This window comes from Ursus maritimus, unplaced genomic scaffold (assembly GCF_017311325.1).
Source record: "Ursus maritimus isolate PB19 unplaced genomic scaffold, ASM1731132v1 scaffold_2, whole genome shotgun sequence".
NCBI lineage: Eukaryota > Metazoa > Chordata > Mammalia > Carnivora > Ursidae > Ursus > Ursus maritimus.
This window is the reverse complement of record NW_024424452.1, coordinates 17488537-17512772: the sequence shown is the minus strand read 5'-3', so window position 1 is coordinate 17512772 and position 24236 is coordinate 17488537. Positions and strand designations below refer to the sequence as shown.

The 24236-nt window shown below is 52.0% G+C and overlaps 2 protein-coding genes across 17 annotated transcripts in view; one reads left to right on the top strand and one right to left on the bottom strand.

The window, feature by feature from the left end:
• The first annotated feature begins 7536 nt into the window (after nt 1-7536).
• TUFM (Tu translation elongation factor, mitochondrial) lies at nt 7537-11055 on the top strand. The gene is made up of 10 exons (XM_040635152.1): nt 7537-7695; nt 7800-7994; nt 8423-8589; nt 8830-8934; nt 9023-9187; nt 9326-9458; nt 9546-9650; nt 9766-9917; nt 10021-10140; nt 10693-11055. The coding sequence occupies exons 1-10, from the start codon at nt 7653-7655 to the stop codon at nt 10864-10866; spliced, it is 1359 nt and encodes a 452-aa protein (XP_040491086.1). The 5' UTR covers nt 7537-7652; the 3' UTR covers nt 10867-11055.
• A 1814-nt stretch (nt 11056-12869) lies between these two features.
• ATXN2L (ataxin 2 like) overlaps nt 12870-24236 on the bottom strand; it is a 13421-nt gene continuing 2054 nt past the window's right edge. For 2 of the 16 annotated variants that reach the window (XM_040635138.1, XM_040635148.1), the window contains exons 3-22: nt 22843-22899; nt 22687-22758; nt 22184-22334; nt 21489-21613; nt 20550-20641; nt 19700-19900; nt 18877-19052; nt 18594-18707; nt 17738-17950; nt 17577-17648; nt 17021-17091; nt 16552-16835; nt 16401-16470; nt 15754-15900; nt 15559-15631; nt 15280-15467; nt 14916-15045; nt 14706-14827; nt 14326-14538; nt 12870-14182 (exon numbers count right to left, since the gene is read on the bottom strand). In XM_040635138.1, coding sequence (XP_040491072.1) covers nt 13850-14182; nt 14326-14538; nt 14706-14827; nt 14916-15045; nt 15280-15467; nt 15559-15631; nt 15754-15900; nt 16401-16470; nt 16552-16835; nt 17021-17091; nt 17577-17648; nt 17738-17950; nt 18594-18707; nt 18877-19052; nt 19700-19900; nt 20550-20641; nt 21489-21613; nt 22184-22334; nt 22687-22758; nt 22843-22899 — 2904 coding nt within the window. In that variant the 3' untranslated portion in view covers nt 12870-13849. Of the gene's footprint in view, nt 14183-14325; nt 14539-14705; nt 14828-14915; nt 15046-15279; nt 15468-15558; nt 15632-15753; nt 15901-16400; nt 16471-16551; nt 16836-17020; nt 17092-17576; nt 17649-17737; nt 17951-18593; nt 18708-18876; nt 19053-19699; nt 19901-20549; nt 20642-21488; nt 21614-22183; nt 22335-22686; nt 22759-22842; nt 22900-23092; nt 23130-23989; nt 24103-24236 lie in introns of those variants that run through there. The other 14 variants (XM_040635147.1, XR_005836013.1, XR_005836014.1 and 11 more) reach the window with 14 other exon arrangements.

Below are 24236 nucleotides of genomic sequence, written 5' to 3'. Positions count from 1 at the left end.
GTGAGGTTTGGGGAAGGTGGGAGTGGTGGGATCCAGGACCCAAGGTAAGCCAAGGTGTTACTATAAAAGGGAGAAATACTTGCTCCTCAGGAACAGGGTGTGTGATAATTAGGATGCTTTTAGCTGCCAGTAATGGAACCCCCACATCCACTCCTAATTTAAGGTAGCTTAAACATGAAAAGAGCAGGGAGCTTACTGGCTCACAGAATTGAAAAAGCAGAGGTAGAATGACTTCAGGCATGGCTGAAGCCAGAGGCTCAAATAATGTGCATTTGAACTTGGTCTCAGTCTCAGCTCTGCTTTCCTCTGGACTGTCCCTTTGTAGGCAGCAAGATGGCTACCGACAGCTCCAAGCACACATCCTACTGGCCTAACAATCGTAGTGGGAAGAGGTCATAGCTTTCCCAGTAGCTCCGGCAAATGCAACAGGATTGAGTCTCATCAGTTCCACCTGGGGCACCAGGTGCATGAAGAATTTGGTTTTTGTCCCAGCTTCCTGGCACAGAGCTTTAAAATACTTGGAATTTACCAAGTAACAGAAGTGCCCCTTAGATCACCCCTGAGTTTTAGTTAATGAGGCAACTAATGGCAAGCCCCTAGATAGCTTCACCAGAAAGACTATCCTCATGATTAGAGGGTTGGGATTTTTTAAAAGATTGATTGATTAATGCAATCTCTACACCTATCATGGGGCTTGAACTCACAACCCCTGAGATCAAAAGTCACATGTTCTTCTCACTGAGCCAGCCAGGTGCCCCAGAGGGTTGGGATTTTGAGGCAGCTGAACCTCCATGGAGGGGAGGGGGACCTGGAGATTGAGCTCAGTCCCATGGCGATGACTTAATCAATCATGCCTAAGAAATGAAACCAGGTCTCCCAGACCTCACTCTATGTCTCTCTTCATTTGGCTGTTCCTGACTTGTATTCTCTACTACAAACCTGTAATTGGAGGTATATTTTCCTGCATTCTGTGAGTTGTTCTAGCAAATTATCACGCCTGAGGGGGAGGGGGGGTCATGGGAATCTCCCAGATGTGTAGCAGGTTGGTCAGAAGATGACTGGGGGACCCCACTTGCAGCTCACGTCTGAAATGGGGGCAGTCTGGGGAGGACTGAGCCCTTTATTTGTGGGGTCTGAGTTTACCTTGGGCAGTTTGCCAGAACTGGACTTCAGTACGCTAGTTGGGGTTGGAACCGAATACTAACCCTGAACCAACATTTGTGATCACAAGGGTTGGATTATGCTGACTGGGAAACACTGGATCAGAGACCCATCGTCTGAGATTGGGGTGGGCTCAGCAGAGGTGGCTCTTCAGAGGAAAACCAGGGTCTCGGACAGAAGGGGAAGTGGTTGCTTGTGGGATTCTTCTGGAGGTTGACCCTACCCACCCCAAGAGATGGGGATTTCTCCTATTTTGTCTTTTTTTCTGCCCCCTCCAAATCATACTCTGCCCACCCAGGACATTTTGACAGCCTAAGATACTCCAGCTTCACTTAGGCTCTGCCTCTCAACCTCCATACACCTGTTTCCCCCACTTCTGCCAACCTTCCTCCCTCTGGTTTCAGGCTTCCGAGTGTGGCCTCCTCTAGGAAGCCATGGGCGGCCAAGCCACCTAGGCCGCCTCTAATGTGCCTTCTACTCGGCAGCTTTTGTGTAACATTCACGAAGTGTTTCCAGTTGGAATGTCTTCCGTCACATCTGACTTACAGGTGATCAGATTTCTGTTTGGAAGGAAATCCAGGGCCGGTATGGGGGTGGGGGTGGGGACCGGAAGCAGAGAGGAGAACTGGTGCTGTGGTCCAGGAGGGGCTGATGCTGACTTGGCCAGGGCAGTACAGTGGGCTTAGTACCAAGGACAACAGCCAGCGAGATTTCTGAGGAGGCAGTGCCAAGGCTGGCTGGTAGGGAAGAGTGAAGAATGTCCTTGAGCTTCCAATACGTCTGTTGAGGGGCACTGAGGACAAAGCTCTGGGCCCCAGCGCCCCATCTGCCACTAAGTGGCTGACGAGCCTAGCACTCATTTCAATTACACCAGACCCCGCCCTCCCTTTGGAGGTGAGAGCGGCAAGAAATCTTAGAGATCATAAAGTTTAACTTCGTCACTCCATCCCCATTTTATAGATAATAAAGCAGAGGCTTCAAAAGTTACAGTGGTTCACCTTTATTTTTAATGTGAATGTGAATACAAAATTTGCTTTCCATTGAAAACATCAGGACACTTAATAAGCCCAACACACATGCTCGACTGAAATAATTCAACACATAATTCCTTCAACAAACACGTCTTCACCTGAGTGTTAGGTACCGATCATAGAGTTAAAAAAATAAGCTCTTCCTATCATGACCTGGTGAGACAGGGAACAGCAACAACCCCACAAACCAACCAACCAGCGCATTAGTAAGATCATTTTAGGCGTTTAGGTGCTATGAAGAAAACCAAAGAGGCCCATTGAGAGGAGGGTGACTGGGGGCTACTTTAGATAGAAGAGGTGACATTTGAGGTGGAGCTGAATGATGGAAGAAACAGCCCTAGAGAAAGCTACACGGAACACTCCAGGGCAAGGAAAGAACATCTGCAAAGAGCCCGAGGTAGAAACAACTGTGGGATGTTTGCAGAACAGAATGGCGAGTGCGGTTGGGAGCGAACGAGAGGAAAACCATACTGGATGGGGTCAAAGAAGTGGGCCACCGGGAGGAGTCTGGATTTTTATATAACAGCTTTATTGATATATAATTCACGTGCCATACAGTTTGCCCATTTAAAGTAGGAGTTGGGGGGCGCCTGGGTGGCACAGCGGTTAAGCGCCTGCCTTCGGCTCAGGGCGTGATCCCGGAGTTGTGGGATCGAGCCCCACATCAGGCTCCTCTGCTGTGAGCCTGCTTCTTCCTCTCCCGCTCCCCCTGCTTGTGTTCCCTCTCTCGCTGGCTGTCTCTATCTCTGTCGAATAAATAAATAAATAAAATCTTAAAAAAAAAAGATTTAAAGTAGGAGTTGGGGTTTTAGTCTAAGTGTAGTAAGGAGTCACGGGAAGGTGGGGGGAAGGGTTAATTTCCGATCCACGCTTAATTAATTAATTAAAACTTGAAAGGGAATCTTTATTTTTGTTTTATTTATTCAATTAATCTCTACACCCAATGTGGGCCTCGATCTCACAACCCTAAGATCGAGAGTCGCATGCTCGGGGCACTTGGGTGGCTCAGTTGGTTAAGCATTTGCCTTTGGCTCAGGTCATGATCCCAGAGTCCTTGGATCAAGCGAGGAGCCTTCTCCCTCTCCCCTGCCTCCCCACGCCTCAACGGCTCGTGCTCTCTCTCTCTCAAATAAATAAAAAATCTTTTTTTTTTTTTTTAAGATTTTATTTATTTGTCAGAGAGCGCACAGGCAGGGGGAGCAGCAGGCAGAGGGAGAAGTAGGCTCCCGGCTGAGTTAGGAGCCCAACATGGGGCTCAATCCCAGGACGCTGGGATCATGACCTGAGCCAAAGGCAGATGCTTAACTGATTAGGTCACTCAGGCGCCCCTAAAAATAAAAAGTCTTAAAAAAAAAAAAAAAGAGTTGCATGCTCTACTAACTGAACCAGCTAGGTGCCCCTTCTGATCCACATTTTATTTATTTTTTTAAAGATTTTATTTATTATTTATTTGAGAGAGAGTGAGACAGCATGAGAGGGGTGAGGGTCAGAGGGAGAAGCAGACTCCCCACTGAGCAGGGGGCCCGATGCAGGACTCGATCCCAGGACTCTGGGATCATGACCTGGGCCGAGGGCAGTTGCCTAAACAACTGAGCCACCCAGGCGCCCCTGATCCACATTTTAAAGGCTGATCTGACTGCTGGGTGGAGGATGGATTTGCTAGGTTTTGAGAAGAACAGGAACTGGGAGACCCATTGTAAAGGTTGTGACCTAACCTAGATGACAGATGATCCCAGACTGAACCACAAGGTCAATAGTGGAGACAGACAAATTGGTCACATCCGAGATATATTCTGGAGAGACAACCAGCAGGACTGGGTAAATGGGTTAGATGTCAGGGTTGAGGGAAGGAAGAAAGGTGACATTGTTTATTCAGATGTGGAAGCAGAGCCTGGGAGAAAATGAAGCGGGACATGTTTCGGACATGCTAGGTCTGTAGCACCACTTGGTGGCACCCTTCAGTTTGGAAGCCTCATTAATGGTTCAAGTGCAATCACGCAGAGCCCTACAGTGGCCAGGCAGAGGGTACAGACATAAAGGAAGTTCAGTCCTGGCCCTACTCAAGCCACTCGGTCTCTGACAAGTGAAACCAAGAAATATGTCTCAGGGTATCGAGTGCTGTAAGACAGGTTATCTGTTAGGAGGTATCTGAATGCACACAGACAACTGAGACAGTCTCGCTTAAATAGTAAGGACATTTGTCATCACACCACAAGGAGTCCGGTCTTCTAAAATCCTCTGTTTTGCCCTCCTCTGGATTTTGGCTTCATCACTGATCGGAAATAAGATGGGCAGAGTAGTTCCACGCTTTGCCTCCAGACCCAGCAACACCCAGAGTCAGAAGGCAGTCCGTCTCTCTGGTGTCTCCTTGAGGGTGGAGGGACCCTTTCCTGGCAGCCCCCCAAAGTAGATCTCCTCATACCAATCATAGGCCCCAAAGAAGTTACACACCCAACCCTAAACGAAGCCCCTGGCAAGGAGAACAGGACCACCAGAAGTAGGCGAGGCCTGTCAGGATTTATTCCCGGAACTGCGGAAAGGACCATCTTGAACAAAATCAGGGCCCTGTCTGTAGGAAGACGGAAAAATGGCTGTTAAGCAGGAGCTCAAAGGCACAGACTGCTAGGGGGAACCCAAAAGGCCATGTGATTTCAAGAGCGTGTTTTTAAAGAGTTCAAGATTCTGCACAAAGAACGAGTCTTTAACTACAATCACTCAAAATACACGTCTCAGAAAAATCTTTCTCCAAGCAAATTCACAGCCTCCTAAAGTCCTGAGTGTTCTCCACTTCCTTTGTCGTTCGCCCGCCCCGCCAACCCCCACCTGCTAGGTTTCTACAGCAGCCAGCCTTCCTTCTTCATCAGGCACTGCTCACAAGCATTTTCCCAGGTGGTTGGCTGTCCTGGTCTCCACAACTCTGAGCCCACTCTAGGACTCCCTCATCTAGAGGCCATGCCACACTGATGCTCCCACGGCCACATGCTGGACGTCTGTGTTCACTGTGCTACTGGTCACAGGCATGGCTGGACATCTGGGGAGATTCCCCCGCTAGCACTCCTGCTCTCCAACATCAAAGTTAGGCGGCCTCTCTCAGACTCCTCTCATACAAGACAGGGACACAGGACGATCTAGGCTTTTCCAATCAGGTGCATTCAAGGGAGGCTTTGAATTTGCCTGATCTTGGGGGCAGGAGGGTCGGGAGGGAGGGAAGGCCACTTTCTTGATGCAGAAGTGGCTTCAGTGCCACGAGCAGTAGGTGTCACAGTCAAGTCTAAGTTCTGGCCTTTAGTGTTTGGTGGCAATGGTGGGAGCAGCGCTTTTCTTCCCACGCCAGATCAGCTCCATGGCTTGGGAGCTGTTTCTCCAGCCCGTCCCACAATTCTGTCAGCTAACTCAAAAGCTTACACAAATCTTCTTCTGCGTAAACCAGCCAATGTAAATTCTGTTGTCTGTAAATCAAGACTTCCAACTATCACACAGGACGCTACAGTCAACAGCTCTACAAAACATCTTCTCCCTTTGGACTCTTTTCCGAGTGCCGTGTTTCTCAAACTTCAGTCATTCATGTACCACCTGCCCCCAAATCTGCCCCATGTTTATACTACCCATAATATCATCGACCACATACAGTTTTTGAAATTGAATCATTTTTTAATCTCAGTATTTGCCACCCCAGTTTTTCCCCCCCAAACTAATACACATTCAAATAAATACAGCACCGCTAAAATAGAAAGCTTTGTTCAAATACCACCCCCTAAAAACCTTACATTCCGAGAGTGGTCAACAGTGTCTTAGGAGAAATTCCCAGGAGTGGAGTGACTGAGGTACAGGATAAAGACAAAGAAAACCTTTAGTTACGGCACCAGCCCTTCCTAAGCAGAGCGGATGGGCTGGAGGGCCAGGAGGACAGAAGTCTTGGCAAGTTCTTCATTTTACCTGAGCAGTAGATGGACCTCTGAATGACAGTACCAGGCAGCGGTTAAATGCACACTTTTTTGGAGTTCAGTTGTACTGGGTTCCTAAATCACCCTGATGCTCTGTTTTCTCACCTGTAAAATGGGGGAAATAATGGCTCCAACCACACAGGGTAACACCGGGTGCGTTGAATGTGAACCAATACGAAGCATTGGCACAACGCCTGATCCATGAAAAGCTCTAGCTCGGAGTTTCCCAAACTCCTCGGAGCTTGGGAAACCGTGTGTGTTATAAATAAACACAGCTTCCCCGTCTGTGCTCAGACCCTCCTGAATCATCACCTTCAAGGGAGGAATTAGGGAATCTATCTGAAACCCAAAACCGTCCATGGACCTGATGGGTTTGGGAAACATCAATCAGGGTTAAGCAGCTGCTGTTCTCGTCCCAGGGTGACGAGATGATGGATGTCAAAGTTAAAGGTCATTTGCCAGCCTTGCACTCACTCATTCAGTCAACACAAATTCCCTGAGCGCTCACTGGGTGCCCCGCCCTGTTCGGTGCTGGGGCCACGATAGGGAAAAGAAAGACTCAGGCTGCCCCTACAGGCACTCGAGGCCGGCCCCTCACCCTCGGTATCATCTGAATAACTGGGTGGGCGGGTGGGGCGACGATCAAGGGAATTAGTCCCTGGCTTGCTGAGGGGCTCCAGGGGTGGACGGCAAAGCTGTCTGTCCCCGCAGGCTGGGAGCCAGGAGAGCCGGTATTTGAGGGTCAGGGGCTGTAGGACCTGGAGGCCCCTGGACACCATTCCTGCCTCCTGTCCAGCTCATTTCCTCTCAGAGCCAGACGTCAGAATCTCCCCATGAGGTAGATACTACTGTTCCCATTTTACAGATAAGAAAACAGACGCTCCGCGGAGAGATGGGTCACACTTACGCCCCACCCGCGAAAGGCTCCCAGGCCCGTCTCAGCCTGGCCGTAGGGCCTGGTCCTACCTCCAGGGGCGGCTCAGCGGCCGCCAGATGTCTCGCCAGACCCGCGCAGTGGGTCGGACCCCAGGGGGCTCTGGGCCAGGACGCTCCCGAGCGGACCGCGTCGGAGCCGCCGCCTCGGCCTTCGGGAGGCCGGCACTCTCGCTCCGGACCCGGCCTAGCCCTACCTGACGCCCACGCCCTGCGCAAACACAGCGCGCCGCCCTGGGAACTACAACGCCCGTGAGCCTCGGGGCGCTGGTGCGCGACGGGACACTTTACGTCGCTCCCCCGCGCCGCCCGAGACACCCGCTGTGCCCCCGTAGGTTCGCTAGGCCCGAGAGCGCCGTGGAAACCGGGTCCCTCCGTCCCCGCCCCCGAGACGCCAGCCCCTTCCTGGCGTCGTCTTTGGTCCCACGCCCGGAAGTCGTAAGACGGCCACAAAAACTGGAGGCTAGACGGACCCAGACTTGCCCTCCGAGCCTTCACTTCCGCCGGAAGTCACCTCCAGTCGCCCGTGCCCTTTCCTTTTCGCACGCGCGGGCGCCCGGCTCCGGGCGCGAGTACGACCACAATGGCGGCCACCACCCTGCTGCGCGCGACGCCCCTCTTGAGCGGTGAGGGGGCGAGGAAGGCAGTAGTGGCGCGGGGCCACGTGGGGGGTCGTCGGGAGCGGTCGGGCTCGGACCGGCGCCCTGACTCCAAGCCTCTGCCCTGGCAGGTCTCGGCACCGGCCCGACCCCATTGCTGCAGGGTCTGCTGCGGCCGCTGAAGGCCCCGACACTGCCCCGCTTGTGCCGCGGCCTGGCCGTGGAGGCCAAGAAGATCTATGTGCGCGACAAGCCCCATGTGAACGTGGGCACCATCGGCCATGTGGACCACGGCAAGACCACACTGACCGCGGCCATCACGAAGAGTAAGCGGGGATGGGTCGGGGGCGTCCGGAAGCGCCCGCTGCGCTGGCGGGACCTGGAGCCCGGGAGGTGCTGTGGCCCCGGGCGGTGGATTGGAAGATGCAGGAAACACATTTCCCCTGAACGTGCAAGATTTTGTGATGCGTAAGCTGGGGAGCGGAGCCCGAATGGCCTCTCTCTAGCCGTGGCCAGTGTCCTGTAAGCAGAGGCTTTATCCTGGAGAAGTCGCAGAGCTGGACCTTGAGGCCCTTTAACATTTCCTTCTCACCCGAGTTACACCCGCTGCAGGAACTGACGGAGGAGATCACGGACGCATTATTCTCCCAGACTGTCCTTTGCGTAGTAGGTGGGAGGGACTTGGGTGTGGCTTGAGCCCTGCCTCTACCTCTGGAACTTGGTCTGAGAGGTTTGTTCTCCTCCTTCCCCTTAGTTTTAGCGGAGGGGGGTGGAGCCAAGTTTAAGAAGTATGAAGAGATTGACAACGCCCCTGAAGAGCGAGCGCGTGGAATCACAATTAATGCGGCTCACGTGGAGTATAGCACTGCGGCCCGCCACTATGCCCACACGGACTGCCCAGGTCACGCAGATTACGTGAAGGTGAGAGAGCTGCTGGGTACAGGGCCAGGGGCTGTGCCTGCCAGGAAAAATGTTGGACTTGTGGGGAAGTTAAGATATTCAAGGTGCATGGGTTGAGGTCATGGATTTCTGAGCATGACCTCTCAAAGTGGGTGGTAAGGAGATGGCAGAGAAAGGTGGGCCTCAGCTGCTGTGCTTGGCTAGATGGACGTGGAGCTGAGGAGGTCCTTGAACTACACTGTTTCCTATCCTTCTACCCAGAATATGATCACAGGCACTGCGCCCCTCGATGGCTGCATCCTTGTGGTGGCAGCCAATGACGGCCCTATGCCCCAGACCCGAGAGCATCTATTACTGGCCAGACAGGTACTCAGAGCCTGGGAAGGGGTGGAAAGAGGAAGAGTGGGGAGTTGGTCCATGCAGGACACCGCTTCTACCTCTTTGCCATCCACAGATAGGAGTGGAGCATGTTGTGGTGTACGTGAACAAAGCAGATGCTGTCCAGGACGCGGAGATGGTGGAGTTGGTTGAGCTGGAGATCCGGGAACTGCTCACCGAGTTTGGCTACAAAGGGGAGGAGACCCCGGTCATCATAGGCTCTGCCCTCTGTGCCCTTGAGGTGAAGGCGGGGTCAGGCAGGGGCTGTGGCAGAGGATGGGACTGGATGGGTGGCCAGAGTTCTGCTGAGCCTGGAGAGTGCCTCTTAGTAAGAAGAGCAGAACGAGAATTTCAGAGTCCTGTCACTTCCTCCCCATAGCAACGTGACCCTGAGCTAGGCGTGAAGTCCGTGCAGAAGCTGCTGGATGCCGTGGACACTTACATCCCAGTACCCACCCGAGACCTGGAGAAGCCTTTCCTGCTGCCTGTAGAGTCCGTTTACTCTATTCCTGGTGAGGACCGTGTTCACTTGCACTACTCTCTGGCTGTATAGCCTGGCCCAGGGTCCCTGATGTCCTTCTTGTCCTGTTTCTTTCCAGGCCGGGGCACCGTGGTGACAGGTACATTAGAGCGTGGCATTTTGAAGAAGGGAGATGAGTGTGAGTTCCTGGGACATAACAAGCACATTCGCACTGTGGTGACAGGTATAGGAAAGATGCCTCGGGACCCAGGGGCTGGCTCCAGGATTTCCCTTGCAGATCCTTTGTGCCTTCCCTCTGCCCTAGACCCTCCTCCCTTGTCTCTCCTCTTCCCTCCTAGGCATTGAGATGTTCCACAAGAGTCTGGAGCGGGCAGAGGCAGGTGACAACCTTGGAGCCCTGGTCCGAGGCTTGAAGCGAGAGGACCTGAGGCGTGGCCTGGTCATGGCCAAGCCAGGGTCCATCCAGACCCATCAGAAGGTGGAGGCACAGGTGAGGGCTCCAGGTGATGGGACAGCGTTGAGCCAGACGGTCCTGTGCAGTGGCGGTGTTTCCAGCCAGGCCCAGCTTCACCCTGTTGTTCTTTTTTTTCCAGGTTTATATCCTCAGCAAGGAGGAAGGTGGCCGCCACAAGCCTTTTGTGTCCCACTTCATGCCTGTCATGTTCTCCCTGACTTGGGACATGGCCTGTCGTGTCATCTTGCCACCAGGGAAGGTATGGTGGCTATAGGGAATGTGAAGGAGTGGAAGAGACACTTCACCCCAGCTCTCCCTCACTCACAATTCCAAACGTGACAACACGGGTGACTTTTCATTGACTGTAGATGAAGCTAGTGATGGAAAGGTCTGGCTGGGTGGGTTTAGGGAGAGTGAGTCTCCACCCAGTCCACGCTAGCATTTACCCACAGAAAGATCTCCCAGAAGAGGATTCTCCCCGTTGAGAATTGCACCATACATAATGGCTCAGAGAAGTCCTGTGACTTAAGAAACCTGCATGACCCACAATTTCCTTGACTTTCCAGAGTGAACGTTAGGAACACTGGTCACAACTCCTTTCCTCTCTTGACATGCACCATTTGCATCTGCCTGGCGGCTGGGATGAAGCTGGTTCTAGAAAGAATCCCCCTGCTGCATTTCCCAGAACTTTTAAAAAAATTTTTAATCAAATTCAGTTTAGTTAACATTCGTTTTAACCTTGGTAGGCAGCAAACAGTTGGGAAGAAGGTGCTTGAGGGCCATGCATGAACCCTGTCTCTGCCCTCTCCAGGAGCTTGCTATGCCCGGGGAGGACCTGAAGATCACCCTTATCTTGCGGCAGCCCATGATCTTAGAAAAAGGCCAGCGTTTCACCCTTCGAGATGGCAACCGGACCATTGGCACTGGCCTTGTCACTGAGACGCCGGCCATGACTGAGGAGGACAAGAACATCAAGTGGGGTTGAGTCTGGACTCTGCTCAGACTCTGGTATTGAAGGCTGCACTGGCCAGCGTTCTTTCCTGCTGCTGGCGCCCCCTCCCCAGGGCCCAGGCTGCAACCCAGCAGTGCAACTAGGCTGCCGCTTCCCCTGGTCAGGAGGGGCCCCAGGGCCTGCCAGGTGAGGTAGGTCAATAAACTGTTCTGTGAATAGCGAGGGACGTTGTGTCTTGTGTCCTTTGTCTAAGTTGGAGAGGATGGGGGGGTAGAAACATGGAGCCCAGGACACATCCTCAGTTCATCTCTGTGGTACCGTTTGGAACAAAGCTCCTGTCTTAAAGCTGTCAGAACTGCTGTTGACAACTTGAGAAAAGGAGGAAAGTTGGTCTAGTAAAGCTGGTGTGGCTGCCTAGCAAAACACTAGGTAGGATTGTTGGCTGTCCTATGGGAGAAAGTGGGGACTTTTACCCCTTGGAGCAAGGGTGGGTTCAGCTGAGGTGCCAAACCCACCTATCCTCTCAGAGTAGTTACTAAGGCTGTTAACGTCTACCTGCCCTTGTCTAAGCTCTAGGATACTGGGGACTGTGTCTCACCTCTGGAACCAACATCCACCACTTCATAGGGTCCTCTTTTTAATTAATAAGTCTCTGTGCTGGATGGGTTGTTCCCCCTATACATCACCAATTCTAGACACAGGAGTGAGAAGTTATAAACGGAAGTTTTTGTTTCGAACACGTACTGAGATTTAAGAGTAAGATAAGGACCGTATCAAAGGTGTAGGGAATAAAATGCTGAATAGGTGTTTGTTTAAAAACTTGAAACGACTGGCCAGGACGCTGACCCCAAACAAAAGGTAACTCTCAGCAGAGATTAACAAGCACCCCTTTCAAACTTGCTTCTCACAAATGAGCATATTCAGCACTGAGCGGCTCTTAGGCCCAACCTGAGAGCTGTTTTGAGTCACAATCGAATCTGTGGCTTCACAGCAGAGAAAAGGGCTCAAGAAAAGGACAAAAGAGCTTCACGATAAAGAATTGTCCAGCGATAGGGCAGGTTTGCTTAACTCTCCTCGATGTCTGAGGTGAGGCTGGAAAGTCTCGACATTCCGAAGACCCTCCCTGGAGCCTCAGGACGAGCCCGGAAGCACTGCAGTCCCATCTCTGTACTGGGGAGGCTGGTCTCCACCTGCACCTGAGACATCCCAAGCCCAGCGGCTTTCCTGCTGCTGCTTTTTCCATCACTGCCCCCCAGCTCCAACTGCCATCCTCTTAAGAGCTCTTCCGGTGGGGACCCAAGCCCTGCACATGTGTTCTCACTTACCCCGCCCCATCATGCCCACCCATTACCAGGTTTCAGACCCTTACATCTTGGATGTCTCCCCTGTATGTAATCTTCACTTTTCCTGCCCTCTTAGCCCATCTTTTCTGGCTTTGGTCCCAGCTGAAACAGCCCCACCTACCCATGAGTACCAGCCCCATCCCCTCGATGCTCTAAGGGGGAAATGATCACTGAAGAGACAAGAAAACCAAGGCCAGGACATGCAGTAAAAATTGCAACCTGTTTCCTTGGAAATAACCACTTCTGCAATGTGTCATTTCTACATCCCATACCTGGCTCTTCTGTGCCATTTAGCCCCTGGTTTAGCTCTTGCTCCCCTAAACCAGGCTCAACCCAGCCGTCTCCCCTCTACCAGTGCCTTTGCAGCGCCCACCCGCACACAACACCCCTCACCTGTACTCCGTGCAGGCCTGTTTCCAGCAGCCAAACCACTAACGTGCTTTTCGGTGCAGAGAAGAATGTCATGAAGAACTTACACTAGCAATAGCAATAAACACTTGAAATCGCACCTTAAGATGAGGCCTGCATCAAGGCTGAGAAAGTCGCTGGGAAGCCAGGTGCTGCGCAGCAGGGACAGGGCAGCAAGCGCGTTCAGCCTGGACCGCTGCATCCCCACTGCTGGAGCCACCTCAGGCCTCCCAGGGCTTGCCAGCTACCGTCTTACTCTGTTCTCCAGAGGAAACCAGAGGCAGATTAAGTTAGTTTAAAATTTTATTTTTTTTAATTTTTTTTAATATTTTTATGTAATAAAAAGTAAAAGTCCTTGTTCAACCATCCTTGTGGGGCATCTGTCTGTCTGTCTCTCACGCAGGTCACTCAAGTTAATGGGGAAGAAAGAAACAGGGGGCCCAAGTCTGAGGTTATAAATAATAGAAAATAAAAGATCTTCCGTCTCCAGCGGGGGATAGATGAGAGGATGGGAGGGCAAGATGGGGTGGGGATGGGCAGGGGCAGAGCAGGAACCCCCCACCCCCGCTGGACCCTGGCCCTGCCCACTTTGAGGCCCCTCCCCTTCAAGGTGCTTGGCAGGAATTCCCCAGCTCCCCCAGGGGAAAGGGGGGATTGGGAGGCTGGGACTGGTCCGAGCTGCTGGGGGAAGAGACATAGATCACTCTTCCCTCCACTCATGGAGGTCTCAGGTCGCGGCCAGGACAATCTTCAGTTCCCCGGGGGGTGGAAGGGGAGCTGCTGGGAGGGATGAGATTGAACTGGTTGGAGGGGAAAGAGAAGAGAGCAGGAGCATTAGAACCCAAGCAGCTGTCCCTTCAACCAATGCCGTCCAGTGTGGGGTGTGGGGGGAGTGTTTGGGTAGGAGCGGCCTCCTCAAGGTGTCTCATGGGGCTGTCAGAAGCACAGATCAATCGCTGTTTCCCAGTGAGCCAGAGCCCTTACTCGTGTGCCCAGCTCAGCCCCCCACACCCCAGCCTGGCCCTGTCTGCTGCGCTGACCTTACCTCGGCTAAGTCAGGAGACAGTCGGGGTCACTGAGAGCTGGGGAGGCAGTGGGGAGGGGGGCTGCTGGATCACAACTGAGCGAGGACGGAGGGAAGCAAAGGACAGAGCCAGGAGCAAGCCCCTGGCGGCGGCGACTGTGGCTTCTGCCCACCCTACATACTTCACAGACAGGTGCAGGTCGGCGGGCGCCCTGTGGGACAGCCCTGCCTCCAAGACCCCTCACTCCCCTCCCAGAACCCGTGCATCCTGCCCCACCTGCAGCCCATCAGCTCTTCCATGCCAAATTCCCCCAGCTAACGAGAACTCACGAATCCTGTCATCGGCTCCTCCTGGAAATCCAGGCGCCTGGCCAGGCTGCTCACCTTGGGGGTGTCCGATGTAGGGGTAGGGTGAGGGTGTGGAAGCTGAGAGTGCAGGCACCCCACTCTGGGGCACCGCGCCTTGGGGGGGGCCCCCATGGCTCTGGGGTGGGTGCAGCAGCATCACCTGGGGCGGGTGGGGAGCCCCAGGGTGAGGGGGCGGGGCTGCTGTGATTCCAGTTTGGACATGGGCCTATAAAGAACAAAACACAGCCGTGAGTACCCCAGAAGCTAAGCGTGGGCTCTGAGAATCGCGGTGTTAAGAGCACTCAGAAAAAGAGCCCCAAGGATTCAGGAACAGGACAGCCCCAGGAAACAAGTCCCTTGGGTTCTTACCTGGGTAACATGGGCCATGTTGGTGAAGCCGTGGGGCAGCTGCTGGTGGGCATGGATGGCATACACAGCGGCTGGTTGGGGGAAGCTGCTCTGAGGGGACTGGGCAGAAGGTCCCGGTGGCAGAGAAGGCGGCGTGCCTGTCAGGGCCCCTGGGTGGTACAGATTCTGCTGTGGCTGTCCACTGCCCAGGTGTGGGGCCTGCCCCGCCTGGTGCTGTTAGGGGGAGGGGAAGGGTGAGTACCACTCCACTCCTCAGGTACCAGGCCTACCACCCACTGGCCCCTGACCCTCCCCCACTGAGGAGCGACCCCTCAAACTCTATCCCCCTCTTCCAGCCACCCATTCCCGCCCCAACCACTCGGATCTCCCATGGCAGACACCTGGACGGGACTGGGGGCCGCATGCTGGGACTGCGGCTGGCTTCCAGTAGGCGTGGTGGCTGGCTGCGGCTGGTGGGCATGGAGCTGCGTGGCATGGTGTGGATAGGACTGGTGAACAGTGGCTATAGCAGGAAAGAGGAAGAGAATCAGTGCCAACCACACTGGAGGGAGCTGAGGAGCAAGGCCCGAGGAGAAGAGCACAGAACTCACCATAGAGGGCTTGGGGCGTAGGCTGCTCTGCAGAAGGGTACTGAGGGGTGGAGGACGACACAATGGCCTGGGGATGGCTCCCCGACGTCAGCATGCGTGGGTTGCTCTGAAGCATGGGGGCAAACACCGGCTGGAGGGGCAAGGAAAGAAGCGGTCGGTACAGCCTGCTGCCTGAGAACCCGTGCACAGCATCGCTGTCCTTGTCACAACCACCAAGCCAGGAGACGCTATGAGATCTATACCTCAGACAGTAGCGGTGCCTTGCTACAGGTCCTACCACAGCCAGGATGGGGGCCTGAGTCTGGGTGATGGAACAGAGGATCCTCCACTCCATCCCCCTACTTCCCTCCCGTGCCTCGGTTACCTGCGAGGGGTAGTGGGCCATGGGCTGCATCATGGCGGGCTGGCCCGGGAACTGCTGCGGGGTGTAAGGGATGTAGGAAGAGTACGGCGTGGCAGCCACCAGGGGCGGGCCAGCGGCGGCGGCGGCCTGCATCATCGGAGGGGCTGAGGCTGGCTGGTGTTGGTCCGAGCGCTGAGGGGGCAGGGAGCCTGGGGTAGGGGAAAGGGTGCCGAGCTCAAGCTCCATCTGCCAGGAGGCAACCTGGCAACCCCACCGACCAGCACTGCCAACTCTGCTCACCTTTTGCTCCCCGGTACTTGCCCTGTTGTCCAGGCACAGAATTGGATACAGGGTATGGATACATCTGAGGTGCCTAGAAAAAAGAACACAGACGAAGCTCAACAGCTTGCTCACAAATGCCCTGAACAGGCCGGACCTGGTCCTCAGCAGCCCAACCCAGCCTCTTAGCCCGGACTGCTCAGTCTCTCCTCTTACCTGAACAGCTGGTCCCATATGGATCTGAGGTATGTAGGAAATGTACTGGGGGCTGTAGAGCCCACTCTGGCCTGCTGTCAGCACCGGGATGGAGGGAGTTGAGTGAGTCCGGGGTCCCGGAGAAGTTGGGGTACTGGTGGATTTATTCTGTGAGAGACAAAGGACGTTGTTTAAGTATGGTTTTTGTCCGCCTCTCCTGCACCTCTGATAGCAGCACAGCATTCAGAGTGCTGCCTGCCACACACATTCTCCCCTGCATCTTGGTTAAGCCTCACATCGGACCCCACGACACGGGTATTCTAAAATTATAGGTAAGGAAACCAAGACAGAAAAATTAAACAGCTCGTCCATGATCACCAAGTTTTTGTTTTTTTTTTTTAAAGTACGGGAGTTCAAGCCAAATCAGGGGCCTGACTGAAAGCCATGCTCACAACTACCCCACCACATGTTCCCTGAGCTGAACGCTAAGCCTCAAGGAGAAACACACACACACTTAATGACACATCTTGATCTCCCGCCCCCAAACCTGACACCTGTCTATCTTCCCCCGAGCAGCCCAACTTTCAGAGAGCCTCCCCCATGCTCTATTACCCCACTCCCAAGCCTCCCTCAGGGAAACCAATCCACATCCACCCCTCCCGTCTTACCACAGACAGCAGAGGCTTTGTGGGATTGAACTCCTTGGCGTTGGGGTTCAGTGTTGACTTCTTCACTTGTCTGTGAGAGAAAAAGAAAGTCAATCCTCATGGCTTACTCCTCTCCCCACCTGACACCCACCCAGCTCCCCGTCCTACTCACTCAGCGACCGGGCCCTCATCCTTGTCGTCTCCCTTGATGAGGCCCACCGGGGGGCTGCCAGTTTGGCTTGGGCAAGGTGGAGGGGGCTGCTCCGGCCCTTCTGTGCCCCCTGCCGGCGGCAGGGGCGGCTTATCCTCCTTATCCGATACGGACTCCGTCTTTGAGGAGACTGGGGACCCCACTGGCTCTGAACTCAATAGACCATCTTTCCCTTTGGCCTCTTCCTTTAAGATCCGGGGAGGAAAAGGATCCAGGATGGTCTCAGGGGAGCTACTAGGCAGCAGCTGGAAGGAGAGCAGCACACATACAGTATTCAGACAGCTGGTCCGGGCCCCAGGCTTGGCCTCCCTTGCATCCTTACTTGCTCATCTCTTCTATCACACCTGGTCCTTGTCCTGTGCTTCTTCTATAAGCCCCCTCTCATCCCTCTTCATCCTAACACCTTGGCTCACTCCCACACTCCTCTTACCTTAAACTGGGCCCCAAACTTCCTCAGTTCTTCCAGTTGAAAGCGTTTTTGTTCATTCTGAAGGCCAGGGACTAGGAGAAACAGGGGAAAAAGGAGAAAATATACATTTCTTTTCTCAAAGGTGGCTACAATGCCAGTACCTCAAAGGACAAAGAAAACTAGAAAAAAAAAAAAAAAAAGTTTGAGAACCCTATAGAACTAAGACTGCACAACTGACAAGACACTGTTTCTGAGCCCCCATTACTCTTGTTACTAACTGAAGTACTCCCCGAATAAAAAGGACATTATACTTCAGAAAATCAAACAAACATAAACCACAAAAAAAGGGGCGCCTGGGTGGCTCAGTTGGTTAAGCATCTTCCTTCGGCTCAGGTGATGATCCCAAGGTCCTGAGATCGAGCCCCCATCTGGCTCCCTGCTCAGCGAGGAGCCTGCTTCTCCCTCATTTCCTGCTGCTCTCCCAGCTTATACCCACTCTCTGTCAAATAAATAAAATCTTAAGAACAGCAACAAAATACCACCAAAAAACCCCCCAAAACAAAAAACCAATCCTCACCTTTCCCAGCTATCCGGGACAGCTCCTGGGACTCCAGAGTTCTCCCAGGTTCCTTGGCTGGAAGTTCTTTTACTGAGCAAGAAGAGACACACGCCTGAAGGTTCTTCTGTCCAGAACCACACTTCACATTGTCCACAAACCCTCAACCACCTGGCTCTTACCATCTGTGGGGGCCAATGAGATCTTTGGAGAAGCTGGGGAAATGGAGCCTACTCCAGGATCCACAACCGATGATGTCACAGGGATGGAAGCCGAAGAGGTCGGTACTGCCGATCCCATGGGGGCATCAGGACAGGAAGCTGAGATTGGGGCAGGGGCAGCCGACTTGGGAGAGCGCGGGGGGTACATCCGGCCCACTGGAAGTAAAGGGAAAGCTGTACGATGGTTACTGCCATTCAGTGAGTGAGGAGCATAGGGAACCCACTAGAAACACCAAGGAAAATTTATCCACTTTATATGCAAGATCACAAACCTAAACGCCCAGAAGAACAAGGCAGGTAACATAAGCAGGTAAGATACACTTGAGCAGCATAAAAGACTGCAATGTTTACAGAGGCAGTCACAGCTCGCTCCCAGCTAACTAGGGTTATGCTGCAAGACACGTTCAGTGTTTGCAGAACTTTCTGTTTTTCCAAAGAAATTTCCTATGTCTCCTGCTTCAAACTGTTGACAACTAAAAAGTTGTTTGGTATTTGTTTTCTTTTTTTTTTTTTTTTAAAGTAAGCTCCATGCCTAATGTGGGGGTTGAACTCACGACCCTAAGATCAAGAGTCGCATGCTCCACTAAGCCAACCAGGCGCCCTGATAACTAATTTAAACAAAAGACATCTGCCAGCCAAACACAACCCGTAGACAGCTGTGCTGGCATTGCTACATGAGGGAAACAAATTCTTCCCTGAAAAGCATAAATCCACCCCCTCCAAAACATCTCTTGTACCTTGAAACTATCTCCCATCCGAGCATTCCAACAATCCCCCCAAATTTCTGTTTCTTCATAGAACACTGCTGAAATGTTACCTGCAGGAGGAGGTGGGACAGAAGCTTCTCCAGAAGGCCTACTGCTGGGTGAAGACAGAGTCTTGGCACCACCTCTCAGAGGCCGCTGTGCCTTAGGGGACATGCGGGAAGGGCCTAATTTTTTTTTTTTTTTTTAAGATGGGGAAAAAAGAGGCAGAGTATCTGCTATTACATTATCACCAACGCATCACCCTTCCAGCCCATCTACCCTTTCAATTGTCCTTCCCACCTCCTTCTTATCCTCTTCCCTACCCCCCCCACAAAAGCCCGCTTCATAACTCACCTCCGTTGATACCACGTGTCTCAGAACCTGGGCCAGGGCTGCTACTGTCAAGGTGGTGAGGACCACGAGGTGGCAAGGAGCTAAGGCCAGGCCGGCCACCCCGGGAACTACTGCATCGAACTCCTCCCCGGGGACCTTCCCGAACTCGTTGGGGTAGAGGGATATACTTTCCCTCCCTAAGGGGAGAGCTCAAGTAAGGTCAATTAGTCATAAAACCCACATGTTTTGGAAAAATGAAGCCTTTCCTCCTAAACTGTGCGTGCATGCACATGTGCACGCACACACACGCACGCACACACACACGCGCGCGCGCACGCACGCACGCACACACACGCACGCACACTCCAGCTTTCTGCACTACCCCCACTTGAAGATCTGTTCTGGTTAAATGTTCTGTAGCTGTAAGGCTTCTGACCTTTTGCGTCAACCCTGACCTAACCAACCTGGCCAGAGCTCCACAACTGTACCACTCCTGACCTATGAGAAAGGGAGGATCACACTGTAGTTCAAGGTACAGCTTTCACAGGTTATTAAACATCGTGTACACTTTGATTTTGCTTTCATAAGGGGAAAAGTTCAGACATACATATGGATGAACACACAGAGGAAAAAAAGAGTATCAATACTCAAAAAAAATTTTTTTTCTAAATCCACAAGCTTTAGCTTTGTTACCTTGGACAAACTACTTATCTGCTCTAGGCCTCAATTCTTAAACCTGAAAATTGGGAATAATTACATACTAACCTACATCTTATGTGGCCACGAAGCTTTAACAGGAGTGTACAAAGAGCCCCCAAAAGAGCAGGCCACCCCCAGCAATCACCTAGATGCCAAGCTGGGGCTCTCCCGTCCTGAACCCTGCCGCTGGACTGCACTGTGCTTCTCCTCCTCGGTGCGCCCATCATCATTCTCCATGGCGATCCTCAGGCGGTACTGGGGGCTCGATTCAATCTCTCGGGCCAACTGGGCTGCACGCAGCTCCCGCTGACGAAACTCTTCTGAGTTGTCCTTCTCCAAGGGCACCCTGAGAGGACCACAGACCACCACACCCCAGTGCCAGGGGACAAGAGAAAGAGAAGGGAAACATTTTGGTCAGGCTCATCAGCAGCTCAGGTGTGCAGATGTTTAACCCCTTCAACAACTCAGCACATATTTAATGGGCATCTACTAGGTCCCATGTGGGGCAACAAAGCCAATCTCTGAACCAGAGTACTTATAGGCATGTGTAAGTATACTTTAAGTTCTAGAGAAAAGTATGGGTAAATGGACAAGAAAGTAGCTATTTCTGGGGCGCCTGGGTGGCACAGCGGTTAAGCATCTGCCTTTGGCTCAGGGCGTGATCCCAGCGTTATGGGATCGAGCCCCACATCAGGCTCCTCCGCTATGAGCCTGCTTCTTCCTCTCCCACTCCCCCTGCTTGTGTTCCCTCTCTTGCTGGCTGTCTCTATCTCGGTCAAATAAATAAATAAAATCTTAAAAAAAAAAAAGAAAAGAAAAGAAAAAAAGAAAGTAGCTATTTCTATCCATGAGATGGCCTGGTATTTTGAGGGGACAATGAAACAAGGCAGACCAGAAGTGGGGAAGAGGGCAACTTGGACACCCAGAAAAACATGAACAAATGCCATGACCCCATGCTTCAAACTGCACCAACTGGGAAGTACCTAGACACTCACGTGTAAGAAGAAAGACTGCTGTCATAGGTGGTCTTCACGCCATAGTTCTCCTCGTTGAACTTGAACATTTCGTTGGGGTCCCATCCATTGGACTAAGGAGGGAGAAAGGAGAATGTTTTAAAACCCAGAAAGGAAAGCAACACTGACCTGTCATTCTCCTCCACCAGGCTGAAAAACACACAAATCTGACCAAACCAAGTGCAAAAAAAAGAACAAGGCTGGCAGGAATATCAACTAGTACTACCAGTTATAGCACAGACTGGCAACAACTAGTAAAACCAAAGTCTTAAGACCTAACGAATCCATTTCCAGGTGTATGTTCTAGAAAAATTTGGTATAGGTGTACATGGCACTATTTCTAATAGCAAAATAATGGCAACAAATACCAATCAGTAAGGAAAAAGATAAATATGTTTCGTTGTGTATATTTACATATATACACATTCACACATATATATACACATTCACACATATAAACAAAAATAGACAAAATAGTTGAAAGCAATGATCTATATACCAACACGAAAAAAAAGTGAAAACAACAAGCAGTGGAAATAAATTCTTGTGCAAATTAAGTATAGCATAATAATACATTAACTCATGAGAAATCTGAAATGATTTCGAAGTCCTTGTTTTTGGAAGGACCTGGGTCTACGACAAGTCTACAATCTTGTCTACCCTTTGCTAAACTGAAGGAAAAAAAAAATCTTGAAGCAAATGTTAGTAGCTGTCAATCGCAGAAAATTGGAAAACAAGTATTTTTGTTATTTTCTGTAGCTTTTCATTTGAAATCTGACAGCCATCAACGGGCAATAGTAAAAACCTCTTCTCCCCTCCCCAGAAGCAACACTTGGTTCCAGGAGTGACATCACAGTCAACGACCTGCACTTGGGCAGCAGAGCGCCCGGCTCTCGGGGTCTCAGGGAAGGGGAGCTGTACCATGTCAGACTCGAGGTCATAGTCATCACTGTTGCTGTCGCCCCCTTCCCAGCGCTGAAGCACCTTCTCTTTGTGCTCTCCATTCACCTTTGAGTTCATGGCAATGGCTGAATCAGTGAACTTGTCTGTGGGGGCAGAGTCAAAGATCAGGAGTGAGGGGATTATTTCACAGCCTCTTCCAACACCCTCACCCCCAGTAAGTAGTTGGGAAACAAAGAAAAGTGTGTGTCAGGGTTGGGGGAAAGGGAGGGTGTGGGCGGTGCAGCACAACAAGCCTCATCTTAAGAGTTCAAGAGGAGCAAGAGTTGAAAGCAAAGCAAGGGAAACATGAAGGACCACAACACAGCCTGGAATACATTCCACTGTATCTTAGACATCAAGACATACTCTCAAGAAGAAAAACCTAGGGGCGCCTGGATGGCTCAGTCAGTTAAGTGTTGGCCTTCGGCTCAGGTCATGATCTCACGGTCTTAGGTTCGAGTCCTGCATGGGGCTCCCTGCTCAGAGGGGAGCCTGCTTCTCCCTCTCCCTACTCAGTGGGGAGTCTGCTTCTCCCTCTACTCCTCCCCCCTGTTCGTGATCTCTCTCAAATAAATAAAATCTTAAAAAAGCAGGGGGCGGGGGGAGAAAAAGATTCAAGTCATTATGTAACTGCTCTCTGCCCTCTAGTCTGACACAAAAACCCAACACAATACCTTTAGTAGCATAATTGAAGTCAACATTTCGGAAGTGAACAAGCATGACATCGCTTGGCTTAAACACCATGGTGTCCACAATGTCTTCCCGACGAGGGCCACCTGCTGGCTCAGATGCTTTCCGGTGTACAGCGTCTACTGCTAGTTCAAACTATAAAAGTCCCATTTCCAAACAGTAAAGGGTCAGTATCAAGAAATATGATGCCAAAAATAGGACTATTTTCCTTTTACATTTTCTAACCTCATTCCAACACCACACTGTCACACAGTCTTCTCAGTATCAGTATCAGCCCAGGACTAAATATTTTAATATTACAGTACCCACCCCTCCAATGTCCAACCCACATTTCTTATTGCTTCCAGCACTACTCCGACACAGGCCTACAGAAATGAGTAACAAAACATCGTCCAACACCATTCAACTCACATCTCCAATTAGCCTATTTCATTCTCCTCCTCCTTCTGTGAAAATTCCAAAAATCAGTTAATTTGAGTACACTAACCTTTGAGCTCAGAGTCTTGAAGATACCTTCATAAGTGGTACCATTCTTCACCTTTACATCACAAGTGGAGCCCTGAAAGAGCGGAGAAGAAGAAGGTCTCCAGCAAACTGGTGCATTACATTCCTCAAACAACCCAGGGGTTAGATACCCACTCACCACAACAGCTGTAAGAAAATGCAGCATTCTGGAATTGTTGTAGACACCCTCGAACACCTACCAACAACACAGGAGAAATAAATAGCTAGTCAACATCTCACCTTCCTCCTGAATACCCACAATCCACTCACACCCACTTGGTATGTGCCGGGCCTCTACTTTTCTGAGCCCAACTGACTATTTCTGCACACGATCTGTCCTATATGCCCACATGTACCTCTATACTTTGAGGGTGCGGAGTGGCACTCACCGGTGACTGTGGGGGTCCCTTTCCTGTGCTTTGTCCCCTATGAGAAAGGAAACAAGAAACTAGTTAAACACATTCAATCCCTCTTATACAATTAATTTCAAAGAGCTTGGTATACTAAAACCACACACTCTGTAAAGATGCTGGCTTAGACTACAAATCAATTACCCACAAGAATTTTAAACTCTCACCTCACAGAGGAAGAAAGGCATAGACAGTAAAAGCCAGTAAACACATTTCCACCAAATGCCACTAAAACAGACCTCAAACAACAATGGTTGTCAATTCAACACAACCTTCTCACTTTCTCCAAGGGGTCAGGGCCCCACGATTCCAAGAAAGCAATGACGCTACAGTAGTCGTTAACCAAGAATCCACCCTAGACATAAAGACGAAAGCTCAGGGAATGCAGATTCAGAACCACCTAGCTCAGGTACATTACCCCTCAAACAGAAAAGACAATCATTTTCACCAGCCTTATGCCCCATACTCTGGGAGGAAGGTACTCCCTTTACAACCCACCCTCCCGACCTCTACTACTCATTCAATGCTACCCACTCTAGGAGGGGTCACCGATCGCCCGGTAACACTGCTCCTCGCTGGCTGATGTAACCGTCGGTTGAAGAGGGCGATGAGGGGGCCGTTGGCGGGGCTGGGGGACAGCGCAGCCGCAAAAGCCATCCACCGGGAGGCCTCGCCCGGTCTGCGCCTGCGCAGTAAAGCCCACGGGGCTCCAAAATCACCCCTCCCGCGACCAGAACCCACTGCGCCTGCGTGTACCGCCACTCTCAATTCCATTAAGCCACATACAGAAGAAACCGAGTGGGGTGTCCACCACTCATCCACAAACACCAGGCGAACCCCTCCACGCACACTCCCAAACCCTGCCCTATAGATTACCCGTGGCTCACGAATGCCCGGGTCATAAGACAGAGCATCCGCGCGCACGTACGGGAGGAGCGCGCGCGCGCTGGAGGTTCCCGGCCCGCAGTCCTCCCAGTTGTCCCTCCTTCCGTCCCCCCGCCCACCCCGCTCCCCTCCTACTGGCCAGACCAGGAAGGGGGAGGTAGCAATCCGCTCCCAAGTCCCTCCCTCCCCATTGGCCAAACTGTGGGCCGCGCGCCCCCCTCTATTGGCTACGGCCGGG